The sequence below is a fragment of the Ruditapes philippinarum genome, unplaced genomic scaffold (assembly GCF_026571515.1).
Source record: "Ruditapes philippinarum isolate M1 unplaced genomic scaffold, ASM2657151v2 ctg2536_1_1_1_1, whole genome shotgun sequence".
In the NCBI taxonomy this organism is placed as follows: domain Eukaryota; kingdom Metazoa; phylum Mollusca; class Bivalvia; order Venerida; family Veneridae; genus Ruditapes; species Ruditapes philippinarum.
In genome coordinates, this window is record NW_026855181.1 from 1 (window position 1) to 27314 (window position 27314).

Below are 27314 nucleotides of genomic sequence, written 5' to 3' on the forward strand. Positions count from 1 at the left end.
TAACCACAGACGCCAGACAACCGTATATTATTTGTTTCGGTTACAATTACTAGTCATTGATGGTGGCCTCCTGGCATTGAGAAATATACTGGACCAGTCCCTGAAATCTCAATGCATTACTTTCAGTGCGTGCTTGAATCAAGGAAAGTCAACAATAACACATTTGAAAAGCCGCGGCGTAATAACCCAGGTCCAATATGACGTGTTGTTTCCAGCGGGTGGTAAAGTCCCAACTTCGTCAGATTTGGACATCACGCTGATCATTTGTCTTCTCAGAAACCTGAAATGTTTCGGGCTAAATAAAAAATTTGACTGGAGGGCAACACCAGCACCAACCGATGTAACAATGGAGGCAGACATATATCGGTTGAAGGATTTCCGAAATAAAGTAAGTGAATTATGAAAAAGTCAATTCGAAAGGCAATTTTAAATTCCTGCCTTGACAATATAAAAGAATAAAAGTAAATGTTTTATATATTGACATTATAAATATCAACGTATTTTAAAAGTGTTTAATTTCTTCCAAAGCATAACATAAAAATAATTTTATCAATCACCATACTTAAAACATATATAATAGTACAACTTTCAATGTTGTTTTGACTTATTCGGTGTGATCCATATCTTCACGATAGCTGTGCACTCGTTCTATAAAGGTTATAATATGAACAGGTTAAAATGTTTTTTTTAATCTATCAGACATTTTCGATTCAATTTTCGAGCTATCATTACTGTCATGAAAAACTCCAAGAAATTATGTCATGAAGTAATTCATCACGACATGATACGATGTGTTATTATTATTACCAAATATGCTGAGATATTGCTACTATCATAAAAATTATCCAAGACAAAACTGCCGTCATTAAACATTCCGAGCTTATACTGCCGTCATGAAACAATCCGAGCTTTTACTGCCGTCATTATACATTCCGAGCCTATACTGCCGTCATGAAACAATCCGAGCTAGTACTGCCGTCATGAATCAATCTGAGCTTATGCTGCCGTCATGAAAGAATCAAAGCTAATACTGCCGTCATGAAAGAATCAAAGCTAATACTGCAGTCATAAAACAATCCGAAATAATACTACTGTAACGAAACAATCCAAGATATAACTGCAGTCAAGAAACAATCTGGCATTTTACGTCCGGAGACAATACTGCGGTCATGAAACAGTTCGAGATAATACAGCCGTTATTAAACAATCTGAGATATGACTGCGTCAAAAACAATACGAGATACTACTTCCGTCCAGAAACAATCCGAGCATGAAAGAATACGAGCTTTTACTGCTGTCATGAAGCATTCGAGAGTTTATTGCCGTCATGAAACAATCCGAGCTAATACTGCCATCATAAAGAATCCGAAATAATACTGACGTTTTGAAACAATCAGAGATAGTATTGCGTCATAAAACAATCTGAGATATTATTTCGTCAAGAAACAATACGAGATAATATTGTACTCCCGTCAGGAAACAATCCGAGCTTGTACTGACGTCATGAATCATTCGAGCTTTCATTACCGTCATTAAATAATTCGAGCTTTTATTGCCGTCATTAAACATCCGATCTATTACTGCCGTCATGAAATAATCCAAGCTTTTAATACCTTCATGAAATAATCCGAGCTTTTACTGCCGTTATGAAATAATCCAATTTTTTATGCCGTCTTGAAACAATCCAAGCTTTAACTACTGTTATGAGACATCCGAGCTTTTTCCCCGATAAAATTACCCAGCTTTTTGTTTTCCTTTTAAAAAAAAAAACCCGAGCTTTTACTCCGGGCATGAAAAAAGAAAGCTTTTGGGCCCGTCATAAAATTAACCCAAGTTATTTGCTGTGTTTAAAACATTCGAGTTTTTTTTCCGAAAATAAAAACCCAAAAGCTTTAAGTGCGTTTTAAAATATCGAGTAATAGTCCCGTCAAAAAATGATGGCGATGTATCTCCCGAAAAATAATTGAGATGCACTCCCCATCTGAATAATCAGAAAAATATGGAGAATGAAAAACGAGATATTATAGCCGTCAAGAAACAATCCGAGATAATACTGCGACATGAAACATACCGAGATATGAAATAATCCGATATATAAATGCTGTTAGGAAACAATCCTAGATATTTCTTGCGTCATGAAATAACCTGAGATAATACTGCTGTCATGAAACAATCCGAGATATTACTGCCGTCATGAAATAATCCGAGATATTATTGCAGTCATTAAAGAAACCAAAGTATTAATGCCGTCTAGAAACAATCCGAGATAATTCTGCCGCTACGGCACAATTCGAGATAGTACTGTCGTCATGAAAAAATCCGAGATATAGCTGCCGTCATGAAATATTCCGAGATATTACAGCCGTCATGAAACCATCCGAGATATAACTGCTGTCATGGAATAATCTGAGGTATTTCTGCAGACATGAAATAATCAGAGATATAATTACCATTCAAGAAACAATCCGAAATAATACTACCGCTATGAAACCCATCTGAAATGATACTGCATCAATAATACGGTATCTCGGATTTTTCATGAGTTGGTTCCTTGTGTCATTGACTTTTAAGACGCAAAATTTAACCTTTTTAGTTTATTTCTAAATTGCTCGTCGTCATGCTCTAACACAGTAGCCCTTTAGTCAAATTCTTTAAGCATACTATATTTAACTTGAACTTGACTCATAAATGACCTTAATCTTCAAGAACGAACGATGGGATTTAGCTTTTTATGCCCCCACAGAGTGGAAGCATATAGCGTTGCACTTGTCCGTCCGAGTGTCCGTCCGTCCGTCCGTACGTCTGTCCGTCCGTCTGTCCGTACGTCCCGAAATCTTGTGACTGCAACTCCTCTTAAACATGATGGCAGATTTTGCTCAAACTTCCAGGGATGAACAACCTTAATGTGTAGATGGTAGTAAAGGAAGAAATTTTTGATGCGACCAAATTTAATAGAATTATGGCCCTTTGTTGATTTTTTCTCTATATACTATGTAGAAATTTTGTGAACGCAACTCCTCTTAAACCGGATGGCAGATTTTGCTTAAACTTCCAGGGATGAACAACCTTAATGTGTAGATGGTAGTAAAGGAAGGAATTTTTGCTGCGACCAAATTTAACAGAATTATGGCCCTTTGTTGATTTTTTCACTTTATACTATGTAGAAATTTTGTGAACGCAACTCCTCTTAAACCGGATGGCAGATTTTGCTTAAACTTCCAGGGATGAACAACCTTAATTAATGTGTAGATGGTAGTAAAGGAAGGAATTTTTGCTGCGACTAAATTTAACAGAATTATGGCCCTTTGTTGATTTTTAATTTTCAACTTGTGGCACAAAAAATAGTTGACCTAGAGTCATAAGAGTGACAGAACAGTGGCGTGTGGGGGTATCCATGTCCTGTGGACACATTTCTAGTTTTTTTATAATATTGTAGTGATTTTCCTTTTGTACTTTTTCCATACACTGCTTTACCTTTTTACATGAATGGGCTTTAAAAATTCGGCGCTATTCATATCTCATTCATAAGAAGTGCGTTGTATTGTTCTCTACAAATCGTATTCTTTGGATTTTATTCCATACATTTTGTCAAAAACAAAACCTGTATAACTAAATACACGTATAAACAAATTTGGCATTATTTACATTCTACCGTTCTTATTACTGCGGACGTAAAACACCGTATATATACAGTAACGCAGGAATGTGCAAATTACGCAGGAATTGTGCAAAAATAACGCAGCATTGTGCAATTTAGTGGCTTAAATGAGCACCACGATGAGTAAATAGACCAATATTTTTTATTGTACACCAAAATGGATGAAAAATGAGTAAGCGCATATGGTTGTTGAGACATAATACTTTAAACCTCATCAAAAATATTTCCAGAAAAATGATTATTTTTCAAGATTATTCGTGAAAATGACGAGCTGACTAGCGTATTGATGGCAAATTTTAGTTTCGTTGATATCGTTTAATACAATAACATACCTATTACTTTATGAGTTTTTGTAATAGGTGTACCTGAGACATTTCCCAATCTACTCGTGTCATATTACACTTAATTTTGCAAATAAAACGTACTTGTGACCATTTTTACGAGGTAACGCCGATTTCGTGAATGAAGCATTGAAGCAACGGAAGTTATCTCATTAAAAGTAGCTAATCCTATTTTACCAGCTTCCTGCTATTGTTTTGTACGACAATTGTAGTTTGATAAATGTCTTAGGTATACAGGATATGAAAAAATAGTGTTAAATGTGTTAAAAGTACATATTTATTTGACGAAACACAATATTCACTTTCAAAACGAATATCAGGTTAGTTGTCTTTCTCACGAATGATCTAAAAATCATATATCTGTTAAAAATGTAATGCTGGTTAAAGTATAATGTCGTAAGAGCCGTATTCTCTAATATATTTCTTTAAAATTGATTAAGAATAAAATATTTTGGTTCGTTTATTTACTGCGTTATTCGTTTTGGCAATAGCGTTGCTTAGATTCGGCGTTACTTTTACGTTAATTGCACATTCCTGCGTTACTGGATATGCAGGTGTTAAAGGGGTGTTAAATCTGGTGTGTACAACAAATCTGCATTACTTTCATATTAAGAAATTAGCAATGCCTCCCTTTACATTGGCGTATTGCTGTTGGTGTTGATTGTTTTGTTTTGGAAGGGGGGAGTGGGTGGTCTGCAGACGGAAAGGAGGGTGAGGATTGCTTTTGTTACTTACGATGTTGGTAATTTGAGTTCTTACTTCAGGTAAATCATATTGAGTTTTTATTTTAGATAAGTCATATATCAACAACGACTGCAATAAAACAAAATGTTTTTACAACTTGGTGGAATTATATTGAACAGGTGAGCACATTTCGCTTTCATATTATTATTATTATTATTATCATCTTTGTATTTTTTCAATCCTTTTTTAAATGAAGAAAGAGTATTATATACGGTAAGTAATATCCTCTCTGTGAACATTTAATTTGATATTTATTTCATACTTAATAATATAATCCATATATATGTATATACTTAAAAATGTTTAACGCTATATGTACGTCCTGACAAGGAAATAATTTCAAACGAGCGAATTTCCCTAGTGAGACATGTGATTATTGAAATAATTTGCAGAACTGCTCGCTGTATTTAAGGGACCCCATCGAGGGTTTTAGACATGACTGGACTGGAATATTTTTTCGGATTATTGTTCCATATGATGTAGGTCTCCATTGTGTTCAGAACAAATATAATAACTGTGAATGTAGACTAAATACTGAAGAAAAAAAAACGGTTTTCTCTAAAATCAGGCAAAGAATAGCACAAAAACAGAGCTTACCTCTGAGGTTCTTTCTTAATATTTTTTTTTCTGTTTAAGTGCCCAATTTGATCTATGTAAGAAATTCAAGTTTTATATCCCTCAGTGGAGTTTTCTTAATTGTAAAATAAATTTTGGAAATTTTGAAAATCTCAACCACTGGATTTATCTCTGCGAAAGCGTGGTGTATTTAGACTAAAAAACATTTACGCTTTTCAAGTATCAGTAATTTCATTGCATCACGATTTTCAGGTGTCAAATACTTTCAGTGTTTCACGATTTTCCGATTTCCAGTAATTCAAGTCCTGCACAATTTTAAGTACCAGTTATTTCAGTGCGTTACACTTTCAGGTGTCCAGTTATATACGTGCATCACAATTTTCAGGATTCAAGTAATTTCAAAATTTACTTTTTAAGGGGGTTTCCAGTATATCCAGTGCATCACAGTTTTCAGGTTTTACAAACTTTGAGTTCTTCAATATTTTCAGATTTAAGTAATTTCAATGATGCCAAATGTCGATGTTTCTAGTAATTACTGTGCCTCCAAATTTTCAGGGTTTCCAGTATATTCAGTGCTAAAATGACCGCCTCCGTGGTCGAGGGGTTAGAGTCGATGACTTCTAATCCAGTTACCTCTCTGGCTTGGGTTCGATCCCCGGGAGATGCGTTGGTAGCTTAGCGCGGAGGAAGGTAGTTTAGTACTGGTGTAACTCTCCAGGAACGATGGTTAGGAAACTACCCGCCTATATGACTGAAATACTGTTGGAAAAAGGCGTAAAATGAAACAAACAAACAAAAACAGTGCTTAAATATTTCAGGTTCCGGTACTTCCAGTGCTTTTCAATCATGATTTTTCATTTTCTAGAAGTAAAAGTGTTTTACAATTTACAGGTTTCCAGTACATTCTATGTTTCTCAATTTACTTTGAGTGCGATATTTAGATAGCTTAGATATTTTACAGGAAATATATTTTAGAAGACGTCTACCAAGTTTTAGCCCTGGTGTCAAACTTGCCACGCCTTTGGGTCACGATTTTCCTTACTTGGGCTTGAATTTATTAGCAACCAGTGATTAACAATCGTCATTTTAAAGTCATCAGTGGCTTTGCTAGCAAACATTGTTTTCAATAGCAACTGGTGACTTCCATAGCAAACCAGTTATTTCTGTAGCAGCAATTGGATTTTCAAATAAATTATTGACTTCCTAATACATCATTTACTTTCCATAGCAACCAGTGGCTTTCATAGAAACCGTTGTATTTCCAGAGAAACCAGTGATTTCTAAGAAAAATGATTTTTTTATCAACCAGTCACTTCAATAGACAACTAATAATTTTTCTTAGCAATAACAATATGTAAACATTTTTAAATTTGCACGATTTTAGATGCAGATATGACCTTTGTGATATCAGTATAATATTTAGACTTTGTATCGGCTTTTCATTTACAATTTTCAGTGTTAATTGTTTCTTGTCATCAAGAGCCTTTACTATAAGGAGAGTGTTGTACAAGCCATCATGACTCTCTTGTTTAGCAAATGTGTTTTTCATGTCTCATTATTTTTTATAAAAAGATAATTTGTCGGATCAACATATTCGATAAACACTTATAAAGATCATCAAACACCGAAATTTAAATGATAAAGTTACCGTATTATTAAATTTCTGTTTCAGATACTTGTTCGTCGAAGTTCTCAAGCTGTGAATATTCAGCAAACAATTGCCGAATTCAAAACTTGCCCCCTTGATCTGGAGGAAGAGAGAAGGATACAGGAAGAAATAAAGAAGTGGAAGGACTGTGAAGCCGATGTTGATCGACTGAAGCAGGAAATGACAGACGTGAAAGAAAATGTAACCGAAGTGAACAAATACCTTGAAAGCATAAAGGAAAATGTAACTGATGTGAAGAAAGACCTTAAAGACGTAAAAGAAAATGATACTGCAGTGAAGAGAGATCTTGAAGACATAAAGAAAAATGTAATTGAAGTGAAGAAAGGCCTTATAAAGATCAAAAGACGGAAAGGGACAGGTTTGTTATTTTTGAAGCTTAAATGTTTTATTGTTTAATGAATTGGAGGTCATTGGGATATCTTTTGAAAGCTGATAGAGTACAAGCAAATGCTGTGAAACGTTTATGCATTTCATGTCAATAGCTATAATGTTTTAAAGGCATTCTATTAATAAATACATTTTAAGCGTTTTAATCCTGACATTTCCAATCCGTGATAACTATTAATTCGTTTTGTGAGATCTTTTTTATAAACTTGACAAATCACCGTTTGTCTGTTTGACATGCTGGATAATTTTCCTCACACAATCGCGGGAAATATCACCAATGATACTGTGTTTAAGAAAAACAAAAATTATCTATTTGGAAGACTTGGTAAATATTTGGAATGCCATAATTTTTATAATCAATTCCTCTCATCTTGTAATATAGCAAATCTAATATCTTGCCGTTAATATATAGAGGATATTTGTTTGTTTTGAACGTAAGATTGAAATATAATTCACTGAGTTAACACCAGATGCAATATTTTCACTCGTGGCTACGCCACTCGTGATAATATAATAGCTGGTGTTCACGTATGAAATATATTTCAATCTTACACGCAAACACAAACAAAATTTCTTTTTTTTCATGCTTAATAAGTGATTTTCAGCATTTTTACTGATTTACAAGAAAAATTTATGTTCATGATTTCTTCTTGTGCATATTGTTATGAGTATGAAGTAATAATCAATAACATTGACCTAAGTTAAAGTTCTAAAATTTGTTGAAATTGGATATAATTAGCTTTAATTTGTTATTAATGTTTGTATTGTATTCTTTCTTTGGCATAACAACCCGTTAAACAATACCACCAGGTGCATATAACTTGATGTGATCTCTTACTTTGGCATAACAACCCGTTAAACAATACCACCAGGTACATATAACTTGATGTGATCTCAACCTTAAGACCTTGCCCTTAATGATAAAAGTATTGTATTGAATTTTGCTCAAATTGGTCCAAATTTTGATATTAACGGGTGGATTGACTGATACGTATCTAAAACAGTTCTGATGAGCCTTAAGCTTAAAATATCTTGACGTGTTAGGTCAAAATATTTAATTTTGCTCAAAATGGCTAAAAGTTGTTGTCAACGTCTTGGGTATATCACTTTTAAGCAAATATCTCCACGCAGGTTAAATGGCACTTTATCTTGGCGTTCACATAGCCTTGACTGGTATGATTTGTTTTACTATGTCCGAAATTGAGCATAACCTTTTTATCTATGGAGTTCTTAATACTTGGACAAACCATAAAATTGTCGTGTGAAGCAATTCAGGGCTGACAATGATCTTAAAATGACCTTGAGAGGTTAGACCAAATCATTCAATTTTGCTAAAATTTGCATACTTTGTAATTAATAGACTGATTTGATTTATATTGGAATAAATATCGTCTACGATAAAATCGTCAAGTGTTTTAATCTTAGTATGAGATTGACCTTAAAAGTCAAATTATTGAAATTTCATACATTTGGCCGAATATATATTAAGAAAAAATAATTTTGAAAATAGAGTAATGATATTGACTTATTTCAACATGTTATTGTATTTGTTTTGTATTTCATAACAGAGAAAAGTAATGAAATACAAAAAGTGGAGAGAAACTATCAAAATCTCAAGAGGGGTAAGTTTTTTATTGTTCAACCATCATATTAAGCCAAACAAGCCTCCTGGTAAACAGTCTGGTCGTCAATACAGATCACCTTCCTCAGAGTGTTGGAGATGTTTACGTCCTTCTTGCAACAATATTGTCAAGTTATAATATTGGTGTCGAATTACGTGGCAAGGGCGACTGCTGTCCAAATAATTTGCAAGATAACTATCACTAGTTTCCAATACGACTGTGACTCATTCTATTTAAATGACCTACATGGTTTTTCAACTCTAGCAACTTTGTTAATGGTGTAACCTGCACCAAATATGGTCATGGTGATTCAAAGCTTAACTACCGTATAAGTGGTTTTTTCTGTGGGCTCCAAATTCTGCGGTTTTTCCAAATTTTGGCATGTTTTTATTTCTACGGACTTTATTTCTGCGGCACATTCTTTGGACAAAACGTGATTTAAATTCTGCGGCTCATCTTATCAAAGTCTAAGTCACATTACTCTACCTAATTTATTTGCATGTACACATTTGCATTAAAATTTTGTTCATCATCGTTACCGCAAAATTATATAGCAATTGCAAACAATTATATTGTTTGCTTGCAAAAACAAATACAATGCGCAACAATAGACAGTATCTTTTGATCAGCGTGAAATGACGTGTGAAAAATATACCCCGGTAGTATCTTTAACTTAATAAAAATTGATAGAAGTTAATCGTAAATCAGACAACAATTAATGTAAACGACGATTATTTAGCAGTATAAGGGTTAAAATGGTTTTAAATATTTAGTGGTAAACAAACCTTTTAGCGTACAGGCAAACACTATGAAGTTTAAATATCTTTATTCATAATTAACGGCATAATTAACAAAATTACATCCTTACAAGCACATATAACATGCTTAGCCGAAAGCAATTTTAAATAACTCGATGACCCGCTTACCATTATAATCCGTTAGTCGTTATTACTTTAGAGGAAACAGGTCATCATGTTGGACATATATCGTTGAAAAAAACAAACAAACATGGAGAAATATTCTGCGGTTTTTATTTCTGCGGTGCTGAAATTGACCGCAGAAAACGCAGAAATAAAGTCACCGCAGAAAATACCACTTATACGGTATCTAAATTTGTTTGTACTTTTATTGGCCGATGATTCTGTTAAACTTGCTGAATCAGCACCTGATTTACAAATATCTTTGCACTTACGAGCACGTGTATGAGCAATATTTTGATATTTGGAAACTTTAACATTTCAAAAACAAATATTGTTATTTTATCTAAAGGTAGACCAAGACAATTTACATTTACTTTTAAAGGAGAAGACATTAAAGTTACAAACGATTAAAATATTTTGGTGATTTATTTAGTAGAAGTGGTTCTTTTTTAAATGCAAAGCGTGCTATAGCACAATAAGCTACATGAGCAATGTATTCCCTCATAAAGAAAGGAAACGATTAATTTTGTTAATGCCAATAGATATGCAAATAGGGCTCATAAAACTGTTAAGCCAATTTTGTTATATGTCATATTGATGCGAAATATGGGGATACGGAAATTTAGACATGATTGAAAGAGAACAATTAAATATTTTAAAACTTGTTTTAAATGTTAAAACAAGCACATCTGGTAGCATTTTATATCTAAAATTGGAGTTCAACCATTGATTATTGATATTAAAACAGGAATGATTTCTTTTTGGTCAAATTGATTAACTCAAAATCTAAACAATTGTGAACTTCATTGTATTATTATTACTAGTCAATTAATTATTGAAACACTGCACAAAAGATAAAATATTTATGGTTAACAAATATCAAAAACGTTATAATTTTATGTGGTTTAAGTGGTATTTGGATACACCATGAATTTCCAAACATCAAATGGATAACAACTACTGTACAACAGAAACTGACTGATCTTTTCTTGAATGATTGGTACTCAAAAATTGATAAGTTGTGAAGACAAAGAGCCTTACACAATAGGAAGGCTAGTTCTACAAATGTATTATGGCTGCTTATGCCGCAAAATTTGTTGAGAGTCTTTGTGGTCGGCCAAAGCCCCAATTTATTAAGAAATTGAAAAATGTGATTCAAAAATATTTTTAATGATATTGAAGGTATGTTTATTAACAATAATGTATATACCCGATTTCACTGCGATAAAAATATATAAAATATATGAAAAAGAATATCAACAAAACAGCAACAAAAAAAATCAATTGTGGTGTTCCCTCAGACGCAATAATTGCCATCAAATAACATGAACATTGTAGACTTGATTTGATTGAGTCTATTCATGAGGTAAAAATAGAAAAAAGGGCAACATCTCACGCGCCTCTTTACACTGGCTTAAACGGTATTCATTTTTCAACACTTAATGTTCTAGGATAAATGATCCCAAAGGACCGGAAATATGAATGAAAACTTCAAACATACGCTCGTACGATAAAATCTAATAATTGTAAGAGTTTGATTTTATTTAACAAGTTTGAAATAATTTGTATATAATTGCCTGAAATAAAGTTAATTGAAAGGTCCTTATAAAATAATACCGAAAATAAATAATTTGCTTTAAAAGCCGTTATTGCAGCTCGATGATGTAAATTATAAAAATTGTCAGTTCATCAAAAAAGCTAGCAAGAAAACATTAACAGTTTAGGTGAAAGGGCCATTTTCCACGTCAGATTTAAAACATTTCTATGGCAGGGTAGACCCCTAATGAACTAACCCCTGAACAGTACATTTGTATTTATATATTGTGTCATCAAGCGGGATGCTACGGTATTTATAGCTTCTGTAACCGAATGGGATATAACGGTATTTTACTGCCTATGTCAGTAATTGGGATATAAGCATACGTCTATAGTCTGTGTGCAAGCAGAGACTAGAATTCGTTAGCATGTTAATTATGCTATCGTTTTTTTCCCTACAATATATTATATGCTTTATCTTATTCTTAAAGAAATCTGTTTAACTTCCAAATGTAAAATATTTTATCTGTGTTCAACTATTGTACTGCATACTAAAGGCATGTTCTTATTACTACTAAATTGCTGCGTTTTGTTTATTTATTCAAGGGCTATAAGTACGTAGTGGGGTGATCTTATGGATTTGTAACCTGAAACTAGAATTTATGACATATACAAAGTACACCTTTTTGACTTTATACAACCTACTATCATGAAACTATATCGTGTGTTAAATAATAAGATTTTACTACGTTGTAATTCTAGATTCACTGTATATAAATTGATAACAACAACAGTAATATTTATTATGAAACATGTATAAATATGTAATAGTATGATATAACTATGATTAAGATGGGCGCGAGTGATTTCGTTGACTTCGAGTATGAGCTGTACTGCAGCCTGATGGACATGATATGTCATTGTAATTTATAATCGCTACATCGATGATGTGTCTTGCATTGCCCAAAATGCTAAATATCTATATTACATTTGCGTTTATTTCATTTGTTCTAAGTTGCACTTAAGTTTTCTTGAAATTAGGAATTAAATGTTACTCTTCTCCTTCATTTATTTGTAAGATACGATTAAAAACAAGATGGCCAATTAGGAATTTGTTGGAATATTTTGCTGTGTTGTTAGTTTGAGCTTTGATTTATATTTAATTGCATGACGATCACGTGCACATTTAAACGTCTTTTTATAACTGGAAATCATGGAATAAGTCCGTTTTCTCCCCGCAATTGGTGACAAAAAGACCTAAAAAATCTCAATTTTGGAGCTCTTAAATTGTTACTTAATTAAAATAGTGAGAAATAAGAATCCCTAAAGAAAGCCCAACACGGCAGAATTGAAAATGTTGCAGGCTCGGTTTGATTGAGCGTATTCATGGACGGTACTGTGAAGTGCAAACTACCGTACAAACTCCCCTTAGCACCGGCTTAAGCTGAATTCAACATTTAACATGAACTGGTAAAATTTAGAATTTTGGAACATCCGCTGATGTACACCTTAATGGTAACTGTTATTCTAAGACACACTAAAGTGGTAACATATATTTAACAAACTTGAATGGTTACGGTTTTCATACAACACACTTTAGTGGTTGTTTTCACATAACACTTTTTAGTGATAATTGTTTTCATACAGCACACTTAAGTGCTTACTTTTTTCATACAGCACACTTTAGAGGTTACTGTTTTCATACAGCACACTTTAGTGGTTATTGTTTTCAGACTGCACACTTTAGTGGTTACTGTTTTCATACAACATATTTTAATGGTAACTGATTTCACACAGCAAACTTCAGTGGATATTGTCTTCATACAGCACGCTTTAGTGGTTATTATTTCATACAGCTCACTTACGTGGTACTTTACTCTTTAGTGGTTAATGTTTTTATACAGCACACTTTGGTTGTTGCTTTTTCATACATTGCACTTTTGTAATAAGTGTTTTCATTCGACACACTTAAGTGGTTACTGTTTTCATACAGCACTCTCGGTGTGGTTACTGTTTTCATACTACACACTTGAGTGTGGTAACTGTTGCTATACAACACACTTCAGTGTTCTCTGTTTTCATACTGCATACTTTTGTGGTAACTGTTTTCAAACTACACAATTGAGTGGTTATTTTTTAATACAGCACTCTTGAGTTGTTATTGTTTAATACAGCACACTTGATATATTACTTTTTTTCATAAAACACACTTAAGTGGTTACTGTTTCATACTCACATTTTGATGGTTATTGTTTTTACATACAACACACTTGAGTGGTTAGTGTTTTCATACATCACATTTCAGTGGATACTGTTCTGTTTTCAAACAATACACTTAAATGGTTACTGTTTCAATACAACACACTTTAAGGGATACTGTTTTCATATTACATTCTTGAGTGTTTTCTGTTTTTACATACAACATACTTTAGTTGTAACTGTTTTCATACAGCACACTTTAGTGAATATTGTTTTCATTCAGCACAATTTAGTGGGTACTGTTTTCATACAGCATACTTTAGTATTTACTGGTTTCGTACTACATTTTACTGTTTATAAATACAACACACTGGAAGGTTACTTTTTTCATACAGCACACCTTATTGGTAATTGTTTCCATACAGCACACTTTAGCGGTTACTGTTTTCATTCAACACACTTTAATGGTTATTGGTTTCATAAGGCACACTTTAGTGGTTACTGTGTTACAGCACAATTTATAGGTTTATGTTTTTATATAGCACCCTTTTAGTGGTCACTGTTTTCATACTGCCCACATGAGTGTGGTTACTGTTTTCATACAACACTTTTTGTGGTAACTGTTTTCATGAAACATATTTTAGTATTAATTGTTTTCATACTACCCACTAAAGTGGTTAATTTTGTCATACAGCATACTTAAGTGGTCACTGTTTTCATAAAACCCCTTGAGTGGTAACTGTTTCAGACTTGAGAAAATACTGCTTTCATATAACACACTTTATTGGTTTCTGTTTTTATACAATACATTTGAGTGGTTATTATTATCATACAGCACTATTTAGTGGTATCTGTTTTCATACTGCACTCTTTAGTTAAAGATATTTTCCTACAGCATACATTAGTGGTTACTGTTTCCATACAGTATATTTTAGTGGTTACTGTTTCCATACCACACACTTGACTGGTTATTGTTTTATACTTCAAACTTGAGTGAAAACTGTTTATATATGCATGTGACACCATTTAGCGGTTACTCTTTAGCACAGCACACATGCGTTGTAACTGTTTTCCTACCGTTTTCATTTGCGTGGTTACTAACCACTGTTTTCATACAACAAACGTTAGTTTTCACTGTTTTCATACACCACATTTTAGGGGTTATTATTTTCATACAACACACTAAGCTTGCTTTTCATACAGCAGATTTTAGTGGTAATTGTTTTCAACCAACACATTGAAGAAGGTTTTCATTTATACAGCACACTTTAGTGGATATTGTTTTCATACAGTGTACTTTGGAGGTTATTGTTATCATGCAATACACTTAAGCGGTTACTCTTTTCATACAACACCCTTTAGTGGTTAATGATTTAACACTTTACATTTGACTGGTTATTTTTTTTTAAATATAACACACTTTAGTGATTACTATTTTCATACAGCACACTTGAGTGGTCGCTGTCTTCATACTTCATACATGAGTATGGCTACTGGTTTCATACAGCACACTTGAGTTTTTATTGTTATCATAAAAACACTTTAGTGCTAACTGTTTTCATTCCGCGCACTTGAATGGTTAATGATTTCACACAGCACATTTGAGTGGTTAGTGTTAACGAAACCACACACTGGAGTGGTAACGGTTTTCAGAGTAATTACTCTTTTCATTCAACATAGTTGAGTGGTTAATGTTTACATACAACACACTAAAGTGGTAACTGTTTTCATAAAGAACACTTTAGTGGTTATTGTTTCCATACAGCACACTTAAGTGGGAACGTTTTTCATACAGCACACTTTAGTGGTTATTGTTTCCATACTGTACACTTTAGTGGTTACTGTTTTCACACAGGACAGATAAGTGGTAATTGTTTCCATACAACACACTTTAGTGGTTACTATTTTCATACAGCACAGTTAAGTGGTTACTGTTTTCATACAACATAATTAAGTTGTTACTGATTACATAGAAAATATAAGTTAGTACTGTTTTCATATAAGACACTTTAGAGGTTACTGTTTTATACTACGTGTTTGAATGGTTAATGTCTTCATACAACACACTTGAGAAGTTACTGTTTTTATACATAATACTTCAGTAGTAAATGTTTTCTTACTCAACACTTTAGTTGTTAATGTTTTCATACAGCACACTTGCGTTGTTACTGTTTTCATACAATACACTTAAGTGGTTAATATTTTCATAGAGCACACTTGAGTGGTAACCATTTTTCATACAGCACACTTTAGTGGTTATTTTTTCATACAACACACTTAAGTAATTACTGTTTTTACAACACAATATAGTGGATAAACTTTTCATTCTTCACACCTTACTGGTTTCTGTTTACACACTACCTACTTGAGTGGTTACTCATTTCATACAACAAACTTTAGTGATTACTCTTTTTTGATACTTTGATATAACACACTTGTCATTCAACTTGGTCAAGATGCTTGTCCAGGTAATTGCTCAGATAACTTTGAACATGGGTCATCTCGAATGAAAAACTAGGTCACAGGAGCTAAACAAAGAAAAATCTTGTAAACACTCTAGTGTCTAATGTTTTGATCCAAATATCATTGACATTGGTCTGAACGTTTGGTTTTATGATATTTAACTCAAGTTCGAATATGGGTCACATGGGAACAAAAAAAATAGGTCACACGGCCGAAATATGGAAAAACCTTGATAACACTTTAGTAGTCACTTATTTGACTCAATTGTAATCACAATTGGTCAGGATGCTTGTCTAGGTAATTGGTCCGATAACTCTGAACATGGGTCATCTCTAATGAAAAACTAGGTCACAGGAGCTAAGAATGGAAAATCTTGTTAATACTCTAGTGGCTACTGTTTTGATCCAAATATCCTGGAAATTGGTCTGTTTGTTTGCTTTGTTATCTAGGTCAGGTTCAAATATGTGTCACCTGGGGTCAAAAACTATTTCACACTGCTCAAATATGTATAATCCATGTTAACACTCTTGTGGTTACATTTTTGACTCACCTATGAAACTTGGTCAAAATGCTTGCCTAGGTAATTGTTCGGATGAGTTCGATGGGTCAGGTGAGCGATCTAGGGCCATCTTAGCCCTCTTGTTTTTCATGACATACATAGTTGGATGGTAAGGGCTTTTTTAAGGCCATTGTCCCTTTCAAATGAATGATTACATTTGGCGAAAAAAACTTCATGTGGTGGCTATGTCTAGTTTTTATATCAGTACTAGTAATTAAATTCTGACACTTTCGTTTATCTCAGTACAAATATGAAAAAAGAACACATATGATAACCAAATTAATGGATATTTATCTATTAAGCACACACTTAATCCGGGTAACATTGTTATAAAATTATTGAAGTGCTGTAAATTGTTACTCTTTTCACATTGGTAATTATTACATAAATTATTTTGAAAATACATTAAAAGTTTATCTACGATATGTTTATTGTTATTTTATATTCCTGAGTTATTAACAGTTTACATTTTACTATTCAGAGCTCAAAGCTGGTTTGATTGAATTCTACAAAACGAGACACAGTAAAATTTTCCTGTCGCCCCTTTTCGAAGAAAATGACACGCCTTTGGTTTCTTTCTACATAAGACCTGAATTGAACTTCATAATCCCAACACACACGAGAAATGATGAAACAACACCAGTTAAATCGTTATCCGCCATGTTTAAATCCGGAAATCAATCTTACCGAGAAATACATGTTATTGCTGATGCTGGTCTCGGAAAAACTGCATTTTCAAACTATCTGGCGATCACGTGGTGTCAAGCTAATTTTCCAGATAAAGACATGACTCGAAATGAAGATATAGACTGTATGAGGGGATTTGATTTCGTATTTCTGGTCTTACTGCGAGATTCGAACGATTTATGTTCTATAGATGATCTCATATTTAAAAAGATTGTTTTAAATTTGGGTCTGCAAAAAAAACCCTCTGAGGAATTTCTTCTTACAATTTTGAAAAATGAGAAATGCCTCATTATACTTGATGGACTGGATGAATGGACCCACCCCGAAAAAGAATGTCACAGATCGCCGCGATCAATCCCCCATAGGAATGACCGAGAAAGTTGTACAATAGTGACCACTATGCGACCATGGAAATTAGGAGTTTTGAATCTCAATTCGTGCCAGATAGGAAAAAAGGTGGAACTTTCAAAACTAAGTTACAAATCAGCAGTTACACTAACAATAAGGATATTACAAAGATTGAAATCTCAGTCGAATAAGGATGCATTACGACGTGATGTAACAGCGTTCATATTAGGAATGAAAGGCAGACAAAGCGATGAACTTACTTCTGTGCCTCTACTTTTGATATATGCAATTTGTTTATGGTGTGACGGTGTTCAAATAGGAAATTCAAAATGTGAACTCTATGTAAATATAGTTGAACTGCTTTTGTCAAGAACGATTCAGAAGCATGGAGATCTTCAAGAATTGTGTGACCTTTCTGATACTGACATCCCAGAATGCTTTGCTGAATATGAAAACTGCACTAAATACTACCCGTTCCTGGTGCATATAGGAAACTTAGCTTATTATACATTATTTAATGAAACAAGAGAAAACACGCTAGTATTTGATGGATCAGTTGCTAAAAGATATCTCACACCAGAAGAGATGAAATTCGCCTTTCACTCAGGAATATTGTCAGAAAGTACATCTAAAACATTAACAAAAAAGTTTAGTAAAGTATCGTTTTCCCACAAAACAGTGCAGGAATACTTTGCCGCAATATTTATAAGTTCTGAAAATGAGGCTCAGAAAATTGTTCTAGGAAGATGTAGAACTGTTCAAGACATTCTGGACATGTCAAAAATTTGTGAATTTATAAGTAAAATGAATGCTGACCTGATGTGTGTAATATCAAATGATTTGATGTCTGTGATAAATGAAGACGAGGAAACACGCGCCTATAGAACTAGGACAGGTTCCGGGGACAGGTACATGAACAATAGTCCATTGTCTAACATACAGAACATGTTCATTTCGTGTTTACAAGAAATGCCTGATAGCAAAAATATTCAATTATTTTTACAAGATTTCTTCATTGACCCGAACACCGAGCACAGTGAGCAGTTGCAACATTTGTTAAAACAAAATAAAACCAACATAAAATCACTTTATATAAACGCCGGCGGTACTTCTAGCAGTTTACGTGGAATTCAAGATTTATTCCTTCTCACAGATCTCAGTCATGTACAGAAACTTTGCTACATTGGTGACAGGTGGAAGGAGACTGAGTTAAATCGGATATTGTTCCCCAATTTACAGGCCGTAACTTTGGTGTCTTGTCAATGGACAAATGATGAAGAAAATCTGAGTAAAAACTTGGCGCGATATCATAACTTACAACATTTTTATATTGCCAAATTCACGTTATCTCACAAAATACTGGAAACAATTTTCAATTTTATCTCCGGTCAAAAATCAATAAAAGAGGTAACCTTGCAGTACTTACACTGTAAAGATCATCATGGCGGCCATGATTGTAAGAGATTGAATTTGGACTTGTCTAAACATTCATCTCTATCAAAATTAGACTTGCGGGTGTTACCTTGGAGGCTACAATTAAATACAACAACACCGTCATTAGTTAAATTTGCGGGAATCAATCTTGATGAAAGTTCATTGTTACTGTCACGTGACATGTTGAATATTGAACTTGTGGAGTTGGTGGGGATAGAAATGGCTTCAGGAAGTTTACAGAACTTTATTACCGTACTTGAAAATCTGCCAAAGTCAGTTACAGTAAAGATGAAAGATATTAAACCCGAAACAGAATATGAATGTGTTAGAGAAAATATTCGGAGAACACAAACTTTTCATGTGATACCCCGCGACTGGTGGAAGCCATTTGAGTTCAAAACAATAAAAGCAATCAAAGAATAGACAAGAAAAAAAACATAGTTAAATAACTGAAGAAGTAACTTTTATTATAATTTTTTATTGAGAATTTTAAATTATCAAAACAGTTTAAATATAGACACTTAAAACAAACTCATCAAACTACACTATCAAATTAGTCTTCTGATATCCAGATATCAGTTCGTGCCTTAATAATAATTCAATTAAGCTTGATAATGGAAGATCGGTGGTTCTTCACGAATTTCCGTACGTACATGAACCTAAATAATTTAATTCAGTTTGCAGAATGTATGTTTATATGCTCCGGAAATTCGCTCATGCCAAAATCTTTAAATAACGCAAGATTTCCAGCTTTTTTATATCTCAATTAGGCAAAACATAACATAGAATGCTACTGTTGCTTGGAAATTATGTAAAATAGTGTTAAAATAAAATGTTTGTTGTATTTTTTGAAACAAAATGTTATCTTTTGACCCACTTATTTCTCATTTCTTCTTTTCTTTCCAGAAAATGAGCTACAGTGAAACTACAGTGACAATGATGACATTATGCAAATCTACTAGAACTCAATATAAGACGACATTACGCTTCTACGAGAATTCAAATATAAAGACGTAACACCTGGTTCCTAGCATTACAAGATCATACACGGAAGAAAAACATTCTAAAATGTTGCGTGAAATCTTCTAATTCCTGGCTTAACCAGAATCAGACTAACAAATGTTTGAATAGGTAATACCATATACATGTACCTTTTTTCTACAATAGGGATTTACGTGTAAAAAGAAATAAACACCAAGAACCAAGACAGCTGTCAAAAGTTCCTTCAAAATATTTTTTTGTGAATTACAGTCATACCGTAAAAACATAGATCAAACTTCAGTGTTAAAACAGCTATTTATTTGAAAATATGGTTTAAATATAATTTATTTTTATCACATCTAGGATATAAAGTATAGCGGGACAAGTAACTACCGACTGGATTAACAGTCTTACCAGATTTTTTTACCTGACAACCGGTCTATTGATAGAGTTTAAATTATATTTTTATACTGTAAATTTTAAAACAATACAATGAAAAAATCATAAAAAGATCATTTAGTTACTAAAGGACGACACAATTCCTTCTGGTTTAAATATTTCTCTTATGTACACTAATTACTACGGACCAAATAGAAGGTTAACCGGCTATAAAAAAGACAATACGGCGGCTTTTGGTCAAAAAGAAAACTTAGCACTATTCTACTGTTGCTTGTCCCATTATATTTTGTCCTAGATCCAATGAAAACAGACGTTACATCTGTACTGTAATATAAAAGTTATTTTCAGATATTTAATTAGATATGCATGTATAGATTTTATCTGCAGTTTAAGAGTAAAATGATAGAACAAGCATAAGAATTGTTATACAAAAACTAATTGATCATTAAGATGAATATTAATTGTAACGAAACAAATACTTATAGTCTTATACTGGTATTTTATTAAGACCATAGATGTTTACCTTTGCAGAACGCCTATAATTTTTGAATGTCTGTATAATTATAGTTTGAATTTAATTTTAGTTGCTTTTTTAATTTTAGAAGGGTTACTTCATAATCAAAACATAACAAACATTTCCATGTTGTATTTTGATATTCGCGATAACTGTACAAATTTTCATTTAATGAGGTATTACATTCAAGAAAATACAAATCATTTATTATGCTTAGATTCGTTTGTCAATAAAAAGTTGGTGTGTATACATTAAAGGCCCATTAAGCACAATATGCTACACGTTTTATTTCTAAAACATTTTTCCTGTCACTTTTGGCCATATAGATTAAGTTTATTTTTTCTCCATTTGCTACTTGTTTAATCAAATTAGATTTAGAATATGTATTGAAATAAAAAAAAATATAGTGTATGCATATTGCTACCTTTCCAACACACCATTGCACATGCAGCTATACTTTCTTCAATTACTTTAAATCTTACCTAGACGAATTAAACATTATTGGGTACAGGTTTGTCTTTTATAAAGAATAAAAACATGAGGCATTGTGCGCCTTTATAATTCAAATTTGTACAGAAATAATCTCATTGTTTTGTAAATCCATGTTCTAGTCAGTCTTTTGTTTTGTTTCAGTTGACCAATTGATGTATATAGCTTTATATATATAATACTGGTTTTATTTTTGAGTAACTGTATATATTGTCTTATTTGTCAAATTACTATGTTTATATGCATACATTCATCCAGGTATATGAACCTGCATTATTTAAAGATACAAACACACAGTTATGTAACACAATAATAATATATTTAGAATGATGAAATTTTGACACGTTAATTTGACGTCGTATGTGACGTCATTTTATCATAAATGCTGTTCAATTCATAGACATTTTTGAATGAGTGTAGTTTTAATACTTACTTCATTGGTCAAATTGAATAAAAATTGTACTATGCAGCCTCTTGCGAGCATCATATTGTTTAATCCAACGAGTAACATAGATTTAGTACTGAATCCAAACAAAGTGATATTCTATTTCTCACATTATAACGGTTTACATATAGCATTTTATTCATTAGTTACGCGCGTATAGTAAAATGCTTACATTAGTGTGCTTTAAATTTGCTTTTTTTTGTATATAACGCAAATGACTACACATAAAAGTATTGTTACCACTATGGTACTATAGCGCTACATCGGCTTATTACATTGCTTTTTTGTACACATTTGTACCTTTGTTTATGTGATTAATCTTTTTATTATCCATGTACATGTTTGAGTTAATGCTCAATCTTGTATGATGTTGTTTTGAATGGTATTGAGTTGCAAATTGACTATTTTCTTAGCACAAATGGGCGAAATTTGTTGATTTTTTTTGCAACGGACGCGCCCTCAGGCGCAATTTCGACGTCTACTTACGTGGCCTTGTGTACTGTCAAGAAAGGTTCTGATGTCAAGTCACAAATCTAAAAGTTTTTGTGATGATAGCCTTTGTTATTTGTTATGCATCAGCCATTGGTGAAAGTAGCAGTGTTATTGCTAATATTTTTTTTCTTTCACATTTTACTTTTTTTGCCGGGACACATCTGATATTTAATTGAAGGTTTTTACATGAAACTTTTGTAGATTTATCTTATGCCATTTTCAAACAGGCATTTTATCATTGCCATTTGTTAATAGTTTATTTATTTTTTGTCTAAAAATAAGTATATGTCTATTTGATGTAAATGAAACTTCATAATATCCTGTTGAAATAACGATATAAAAACAACACTATAGCTAGACAAGAGGTGTCTTGTTTGTAAGGGTAAACTAATTGAAAACTTAATATGTTCATTATATAATGGTTTTGTTATACATTTGTTTGATGGGTAAATTTAAGTTTTTTTTGTTTGCAACAGTTACCAATGATAGTAAATGACAATTCTTATATTTATACCTTACTTACAAAATCAAAAAAAAATGTTAGAATTCAGATGTAACTGTAGTATTTAGGTATTATTTAAAGAAGGGAGTAAACTATCCAAATTTTGGTATTGTTGTTATAATGTATATAATGTCAGTACGGAGTTTATCAATTTATAAAATGTTAACAACATATTATATTCATGAATTAATGTAAATATTTATATCATTGTCCAAATTTATGAAAATAAAATTGTAAAATATCATCGAATTCTAGTTATCATTTGTATCTGTGTTAATATAAGGTAACCTTGATGAAGTCTACAGCTGTACACAGCCATTCCGTCCAGGAAGTAGATAAGCCATAAAATATAACTCTTATTTGAGCTATCAAGATGTAAGGGTGATCGCAATGAGCAGACGCCAAATGTCGAACCAATATTGTTAAGGTGGATTTATTATGAAGGTACAATATATGAACCAGAATTACAAAGACAAACCTCGTGATTAATGTTGTTTAGGAAATAGAAACAACCGTAATATAACAGTACCTTAAAATAAATCCCATAGCAAAACAGGCAATTTGATAAAGTACCTAGATATATGAACCAAACAATCAGCTGACAGCACAATAAATTACTTTGATGAAACATCAATTCAAACTTGCTGAATTACAAAAGTACTGGGTTTCGTAACGAAAACTGGCCGCATATTAATAGTCCTTAGTTAAATTTTCGGCTTAATGTAGGAAAAATACCACTATTCCCGACGGACACACCTAAACCAGCGAACACACGTCAGCCACTTAACATCCCACCATATTTGGTTCTACGGAATTGAGCCTTGCAACCCCCACCCCTTCCACAGAGACAGCAAAAAATGGCATGATATTATTAAAAATGGCAATCTATAGTTCGATTTACAGCTTAATGTCAGCGACACCAGATAATTTCCGGCAGACTCAAACAAACTCTTATCACCTAGCCATTTTTCCTTCGGAATTAAGCTTTGCCTCCCCATCGTGACCTTCCGGTAATGGCGTTATTTTATTTAATACCAGAGAGTATCGCAGTATAATTGGTTCTGCGGAAGGGAGTCTGGGTTTCATAGGAGCCTGTCGGAAATGGCGAGATATCAGCTGAAATGGTAATGTAACGATTCGTCACATTAACGATAACGATTCGCCACACCACTTAAATAACGATTCGCCACATGTTGAAAGTACAAACTTGTTCACACCTATATTAAACTGTCTATGAAACCTTCTTTCCATTTTATATTTCATTCGTAAATTACACAAATTAATGCTGAAAATTATTCTGAAAACGGCTGTTTATAAATAAAAAACATTAAAACAAACATATTTTATTACCAAAATTATATAACACATACTTAATTTCTAAAATTACAAAAACACATCGTAAATTAGTTAACATTTGTTTATAATATATAACTTGGAAAATAATACTAAATACAGCTTCAATAAATAAAAACACATGACAATGAGCATATTTTATTACCAAAATTACAAAACACATTGCAAATTAGTTAACATTTGTTTATAATTATATATAACCTGGAAAATTATACAAAACACAGCTTTTATTGAACAAAATAAACACATGAAAACGAACATATTTTACTACCAAAATTACAAAACTCATTGTTAACAAAAACTAAGTGACAAAGAACTAGTAGACTCGTCTTGTTTAAGCTCTGTATGCTGATGTATTTAAATCTTCTAAACTGAAATGACCATTCATAGTAGATTTTCGGCTTAACGTTGGCAAAATATCAATGTATGCCCGGCGGGTACCAACGGATACACGGTAGGATCTTCTAGCCATCCACCATGAAGGGTTTTATAAAATAACAGCTTTGTCTCAAAGAAGGCAAGCGGAAATTGTGAAATATGAGCTGAAACGACTATTTACATTTCGGTTTGGGCTTATAGTCTCGGAATTACAGGAGAATTGCTGACAAATACACCTATACCAGCGAGGACACCGTCAGATCTCCTAAATATCCAACAGTTGCAGTGTTGAAAAGGGTAATTAATACGGTTTATAGAACAAATTAATGCGCGTATACAATAAAACTTATGTTGATGCTGGGTGCAGGCCACTTGTTTCGTATAAGAAGGTTTAGGTAATTGGCCAATGACTTACTGTTTGGATACTAAGAAAGAACGCCGAAATTTAAAAGTTTTAGAGAGATAGAATGAAAAGCATTAGGTTAGCAGCAGCATTTAATGTCAAACATTAATTTTTGTTGAATAACAATATTTTCATGTTCTGTATATACTGCTCAAACATACACAAATATAGAAGGTTTTCCTTCAAAAAGCATTTTTAAATATAAGGGAAGTAACTGAAATATTACACGTTAACAAATTTTTACACAGTTGTACTCCTTTGCTTTGTTGCGTAACATAGCAATTTAAACATATTTATTCTTCGTTAACGGATGCTTTGAGCAAATTGTTGATTGAACAGTTTCGCAAATTTAGAGTGACACAAATGTATATAAATGTTTAATTATTTACAGAATATAACTTTATTTTTTGAAAGCATGGTTTTTATCATTAACACGCGCAGATGTGTATTAGGCGATTTTTATAATGTCGTGGTCAATGTCATTGATCTGAAATCGCAAATCTTCCCCACTCTGTCGTGTGTTCAAATTCTGCTTAGTGTCCAGCTTTATTTTCATTCCCTGCAAAACGCTGTATTTCCTATAAATAGGAAATAAAATAGTAAGGAATCTATTTATTTAACGTCAACATATACATGTATATCTATGTAACTGTATGTATCATATGGAATCGCATAAAAATAAACAAAATGAAAAACTGAAACTAAAAAAATGATTTCATTTCTGTTCAAGATCTAATTCTATATTGCGAAATGTAAATCTATATATATACAAAGGGGTGTCCGTGGCGAGTGTCTGACCCCTTGCTCTCACTTTCGTGGGCTTGAGCCGCGTCAGCGTCTTTGAATTATTTAATGTGAGCAAACTATCCAGCTAGCTAACGGGACATTAGTAGTTCTTTCTACAAAGGTGCCGCCCGTTTGTGTCTCAAAAAATGTACGGGGGTTGAGGGTGGACGCTGAGGTCTTCTTTTCACCAGTAAAGCTGGAATGACGTTACAAGACCTTTACTGTGTTGGTGCGACGTAAAACCTTTCCAAAAATATATGTGTACAATAATGTTGGGTAATTTTTTTAGATGTGTGAAGTTGGCGGTCTGGCGACCAAGTGGTGGCGTGAAGTAAGCGGTCTAAATTTTTAATTTGTAGTAATGTTATAAAAAGAATAAAAACGGCAATTAATGGTGTTCTAAAGACAATCCTTGTCCTTTTAAGTTATTTAAAGAATATATAAAAAGTAAAAATCACTTTGAGAAAACTGTTTTAATTAATCTTTTTTTGTGAAGTTGGCGGTCTGGCGACACGGCGGCCTAGCAGCCTAAAAGTTTTAATATCAAAGAAATTAAAACGACTCTTAATTAAGTTTTAAAGACATATGTTATCAAAAGTTACATAAGAGAAGAAAATCACATTAATAAATCTTTATTTATTCCAGGGGACTGGGAGTCGGAAATTTTACTGTCGTAGAAATTTATAAAGACAATACAAAGGCACTTATTTTAACTTTTAAGACTATTCTTGATGTTTAAAAGGTAAATAAAAAGAAAAAAATCAGTTTGAGAGATTTTTATTCTATCATTTTTGTTAAGTTGGCGGCCTGGCGGCGAAGCGGCCTAAAATTTTAATGTTGTAGTAATGTTATATAAACAATAAAACGGGATTAAAAGTTCTAAAGACAATTCTTGCTTTTTAAAGGATATATAAAATTAAAAAATCACTTTGAAATAATAATTTTTGTGAAGTTGGCGACTTTACCGGAAAAGTTGTCCGATCAGATTTACATTTAATGAATGTTATATTTCATTAACACACTGCTACTTGAGAACATGAAGTTTTACACTGATTTGTATTCAGCATAATTCAAATCAGCTTAAGGTGATAAATGACTGATCCTTAGCGATGAAAGTAATACATTACGTGTAGATGCAAACCTTCTACAAATGTGCAAATATAGTTGCAAGTTAAGAAAGCAAAGAATAAACATTTAACCAACTCTTAATACATTAACCAATATTGTTATAAAAGAGGAAATTAATACACAATCTTTACAATGATTTGGAAATAATCTCATATAAACAATGCACTCAAAATCTGGTTCTGTTCTTATATAAGTTGAATGCTATAACCACTGCGCTTATTTAGGTTTACATTTATTCTATTTTATTTCAATAAAATACAGCTCAAATGACGATGTTATTCACCGCATTTTGTTGGAACAG

At 32.6% G+C, this 27314-nt stretch overlaps 1 protein-coding gene across 1 annotated transcript; it reads left to right on the top strand.

Annotated features, from left to right (window-relative positions):
• The first annotated feature begins 7 nt into the window (after window positions 1-7).
• Window positions 8-22377, top strand: LOC132742326 (uncharacterized). Its single transcript, XM_060730694.1, has 6 exons — window positions 8-388; window positions 4791-4862; window positions 6992-7346; window positions 8944-8997; window positions 17156-19600; window positions 20050-22377. The coding sequence occupies exons 1-5, from the start codon at window positions 347-349 to the stop codon at window positions 19564-19566; spliced, it is 2934 nt and encodes a 977-aa protein (XP_060586677.1). The 5' UTR covers window positions 8-346; the 3' UTR covers window positions 19567-19600; window positions 20050-22377.
• Window positions 22378-27314: the final 4937 nt, after the last annotated feature.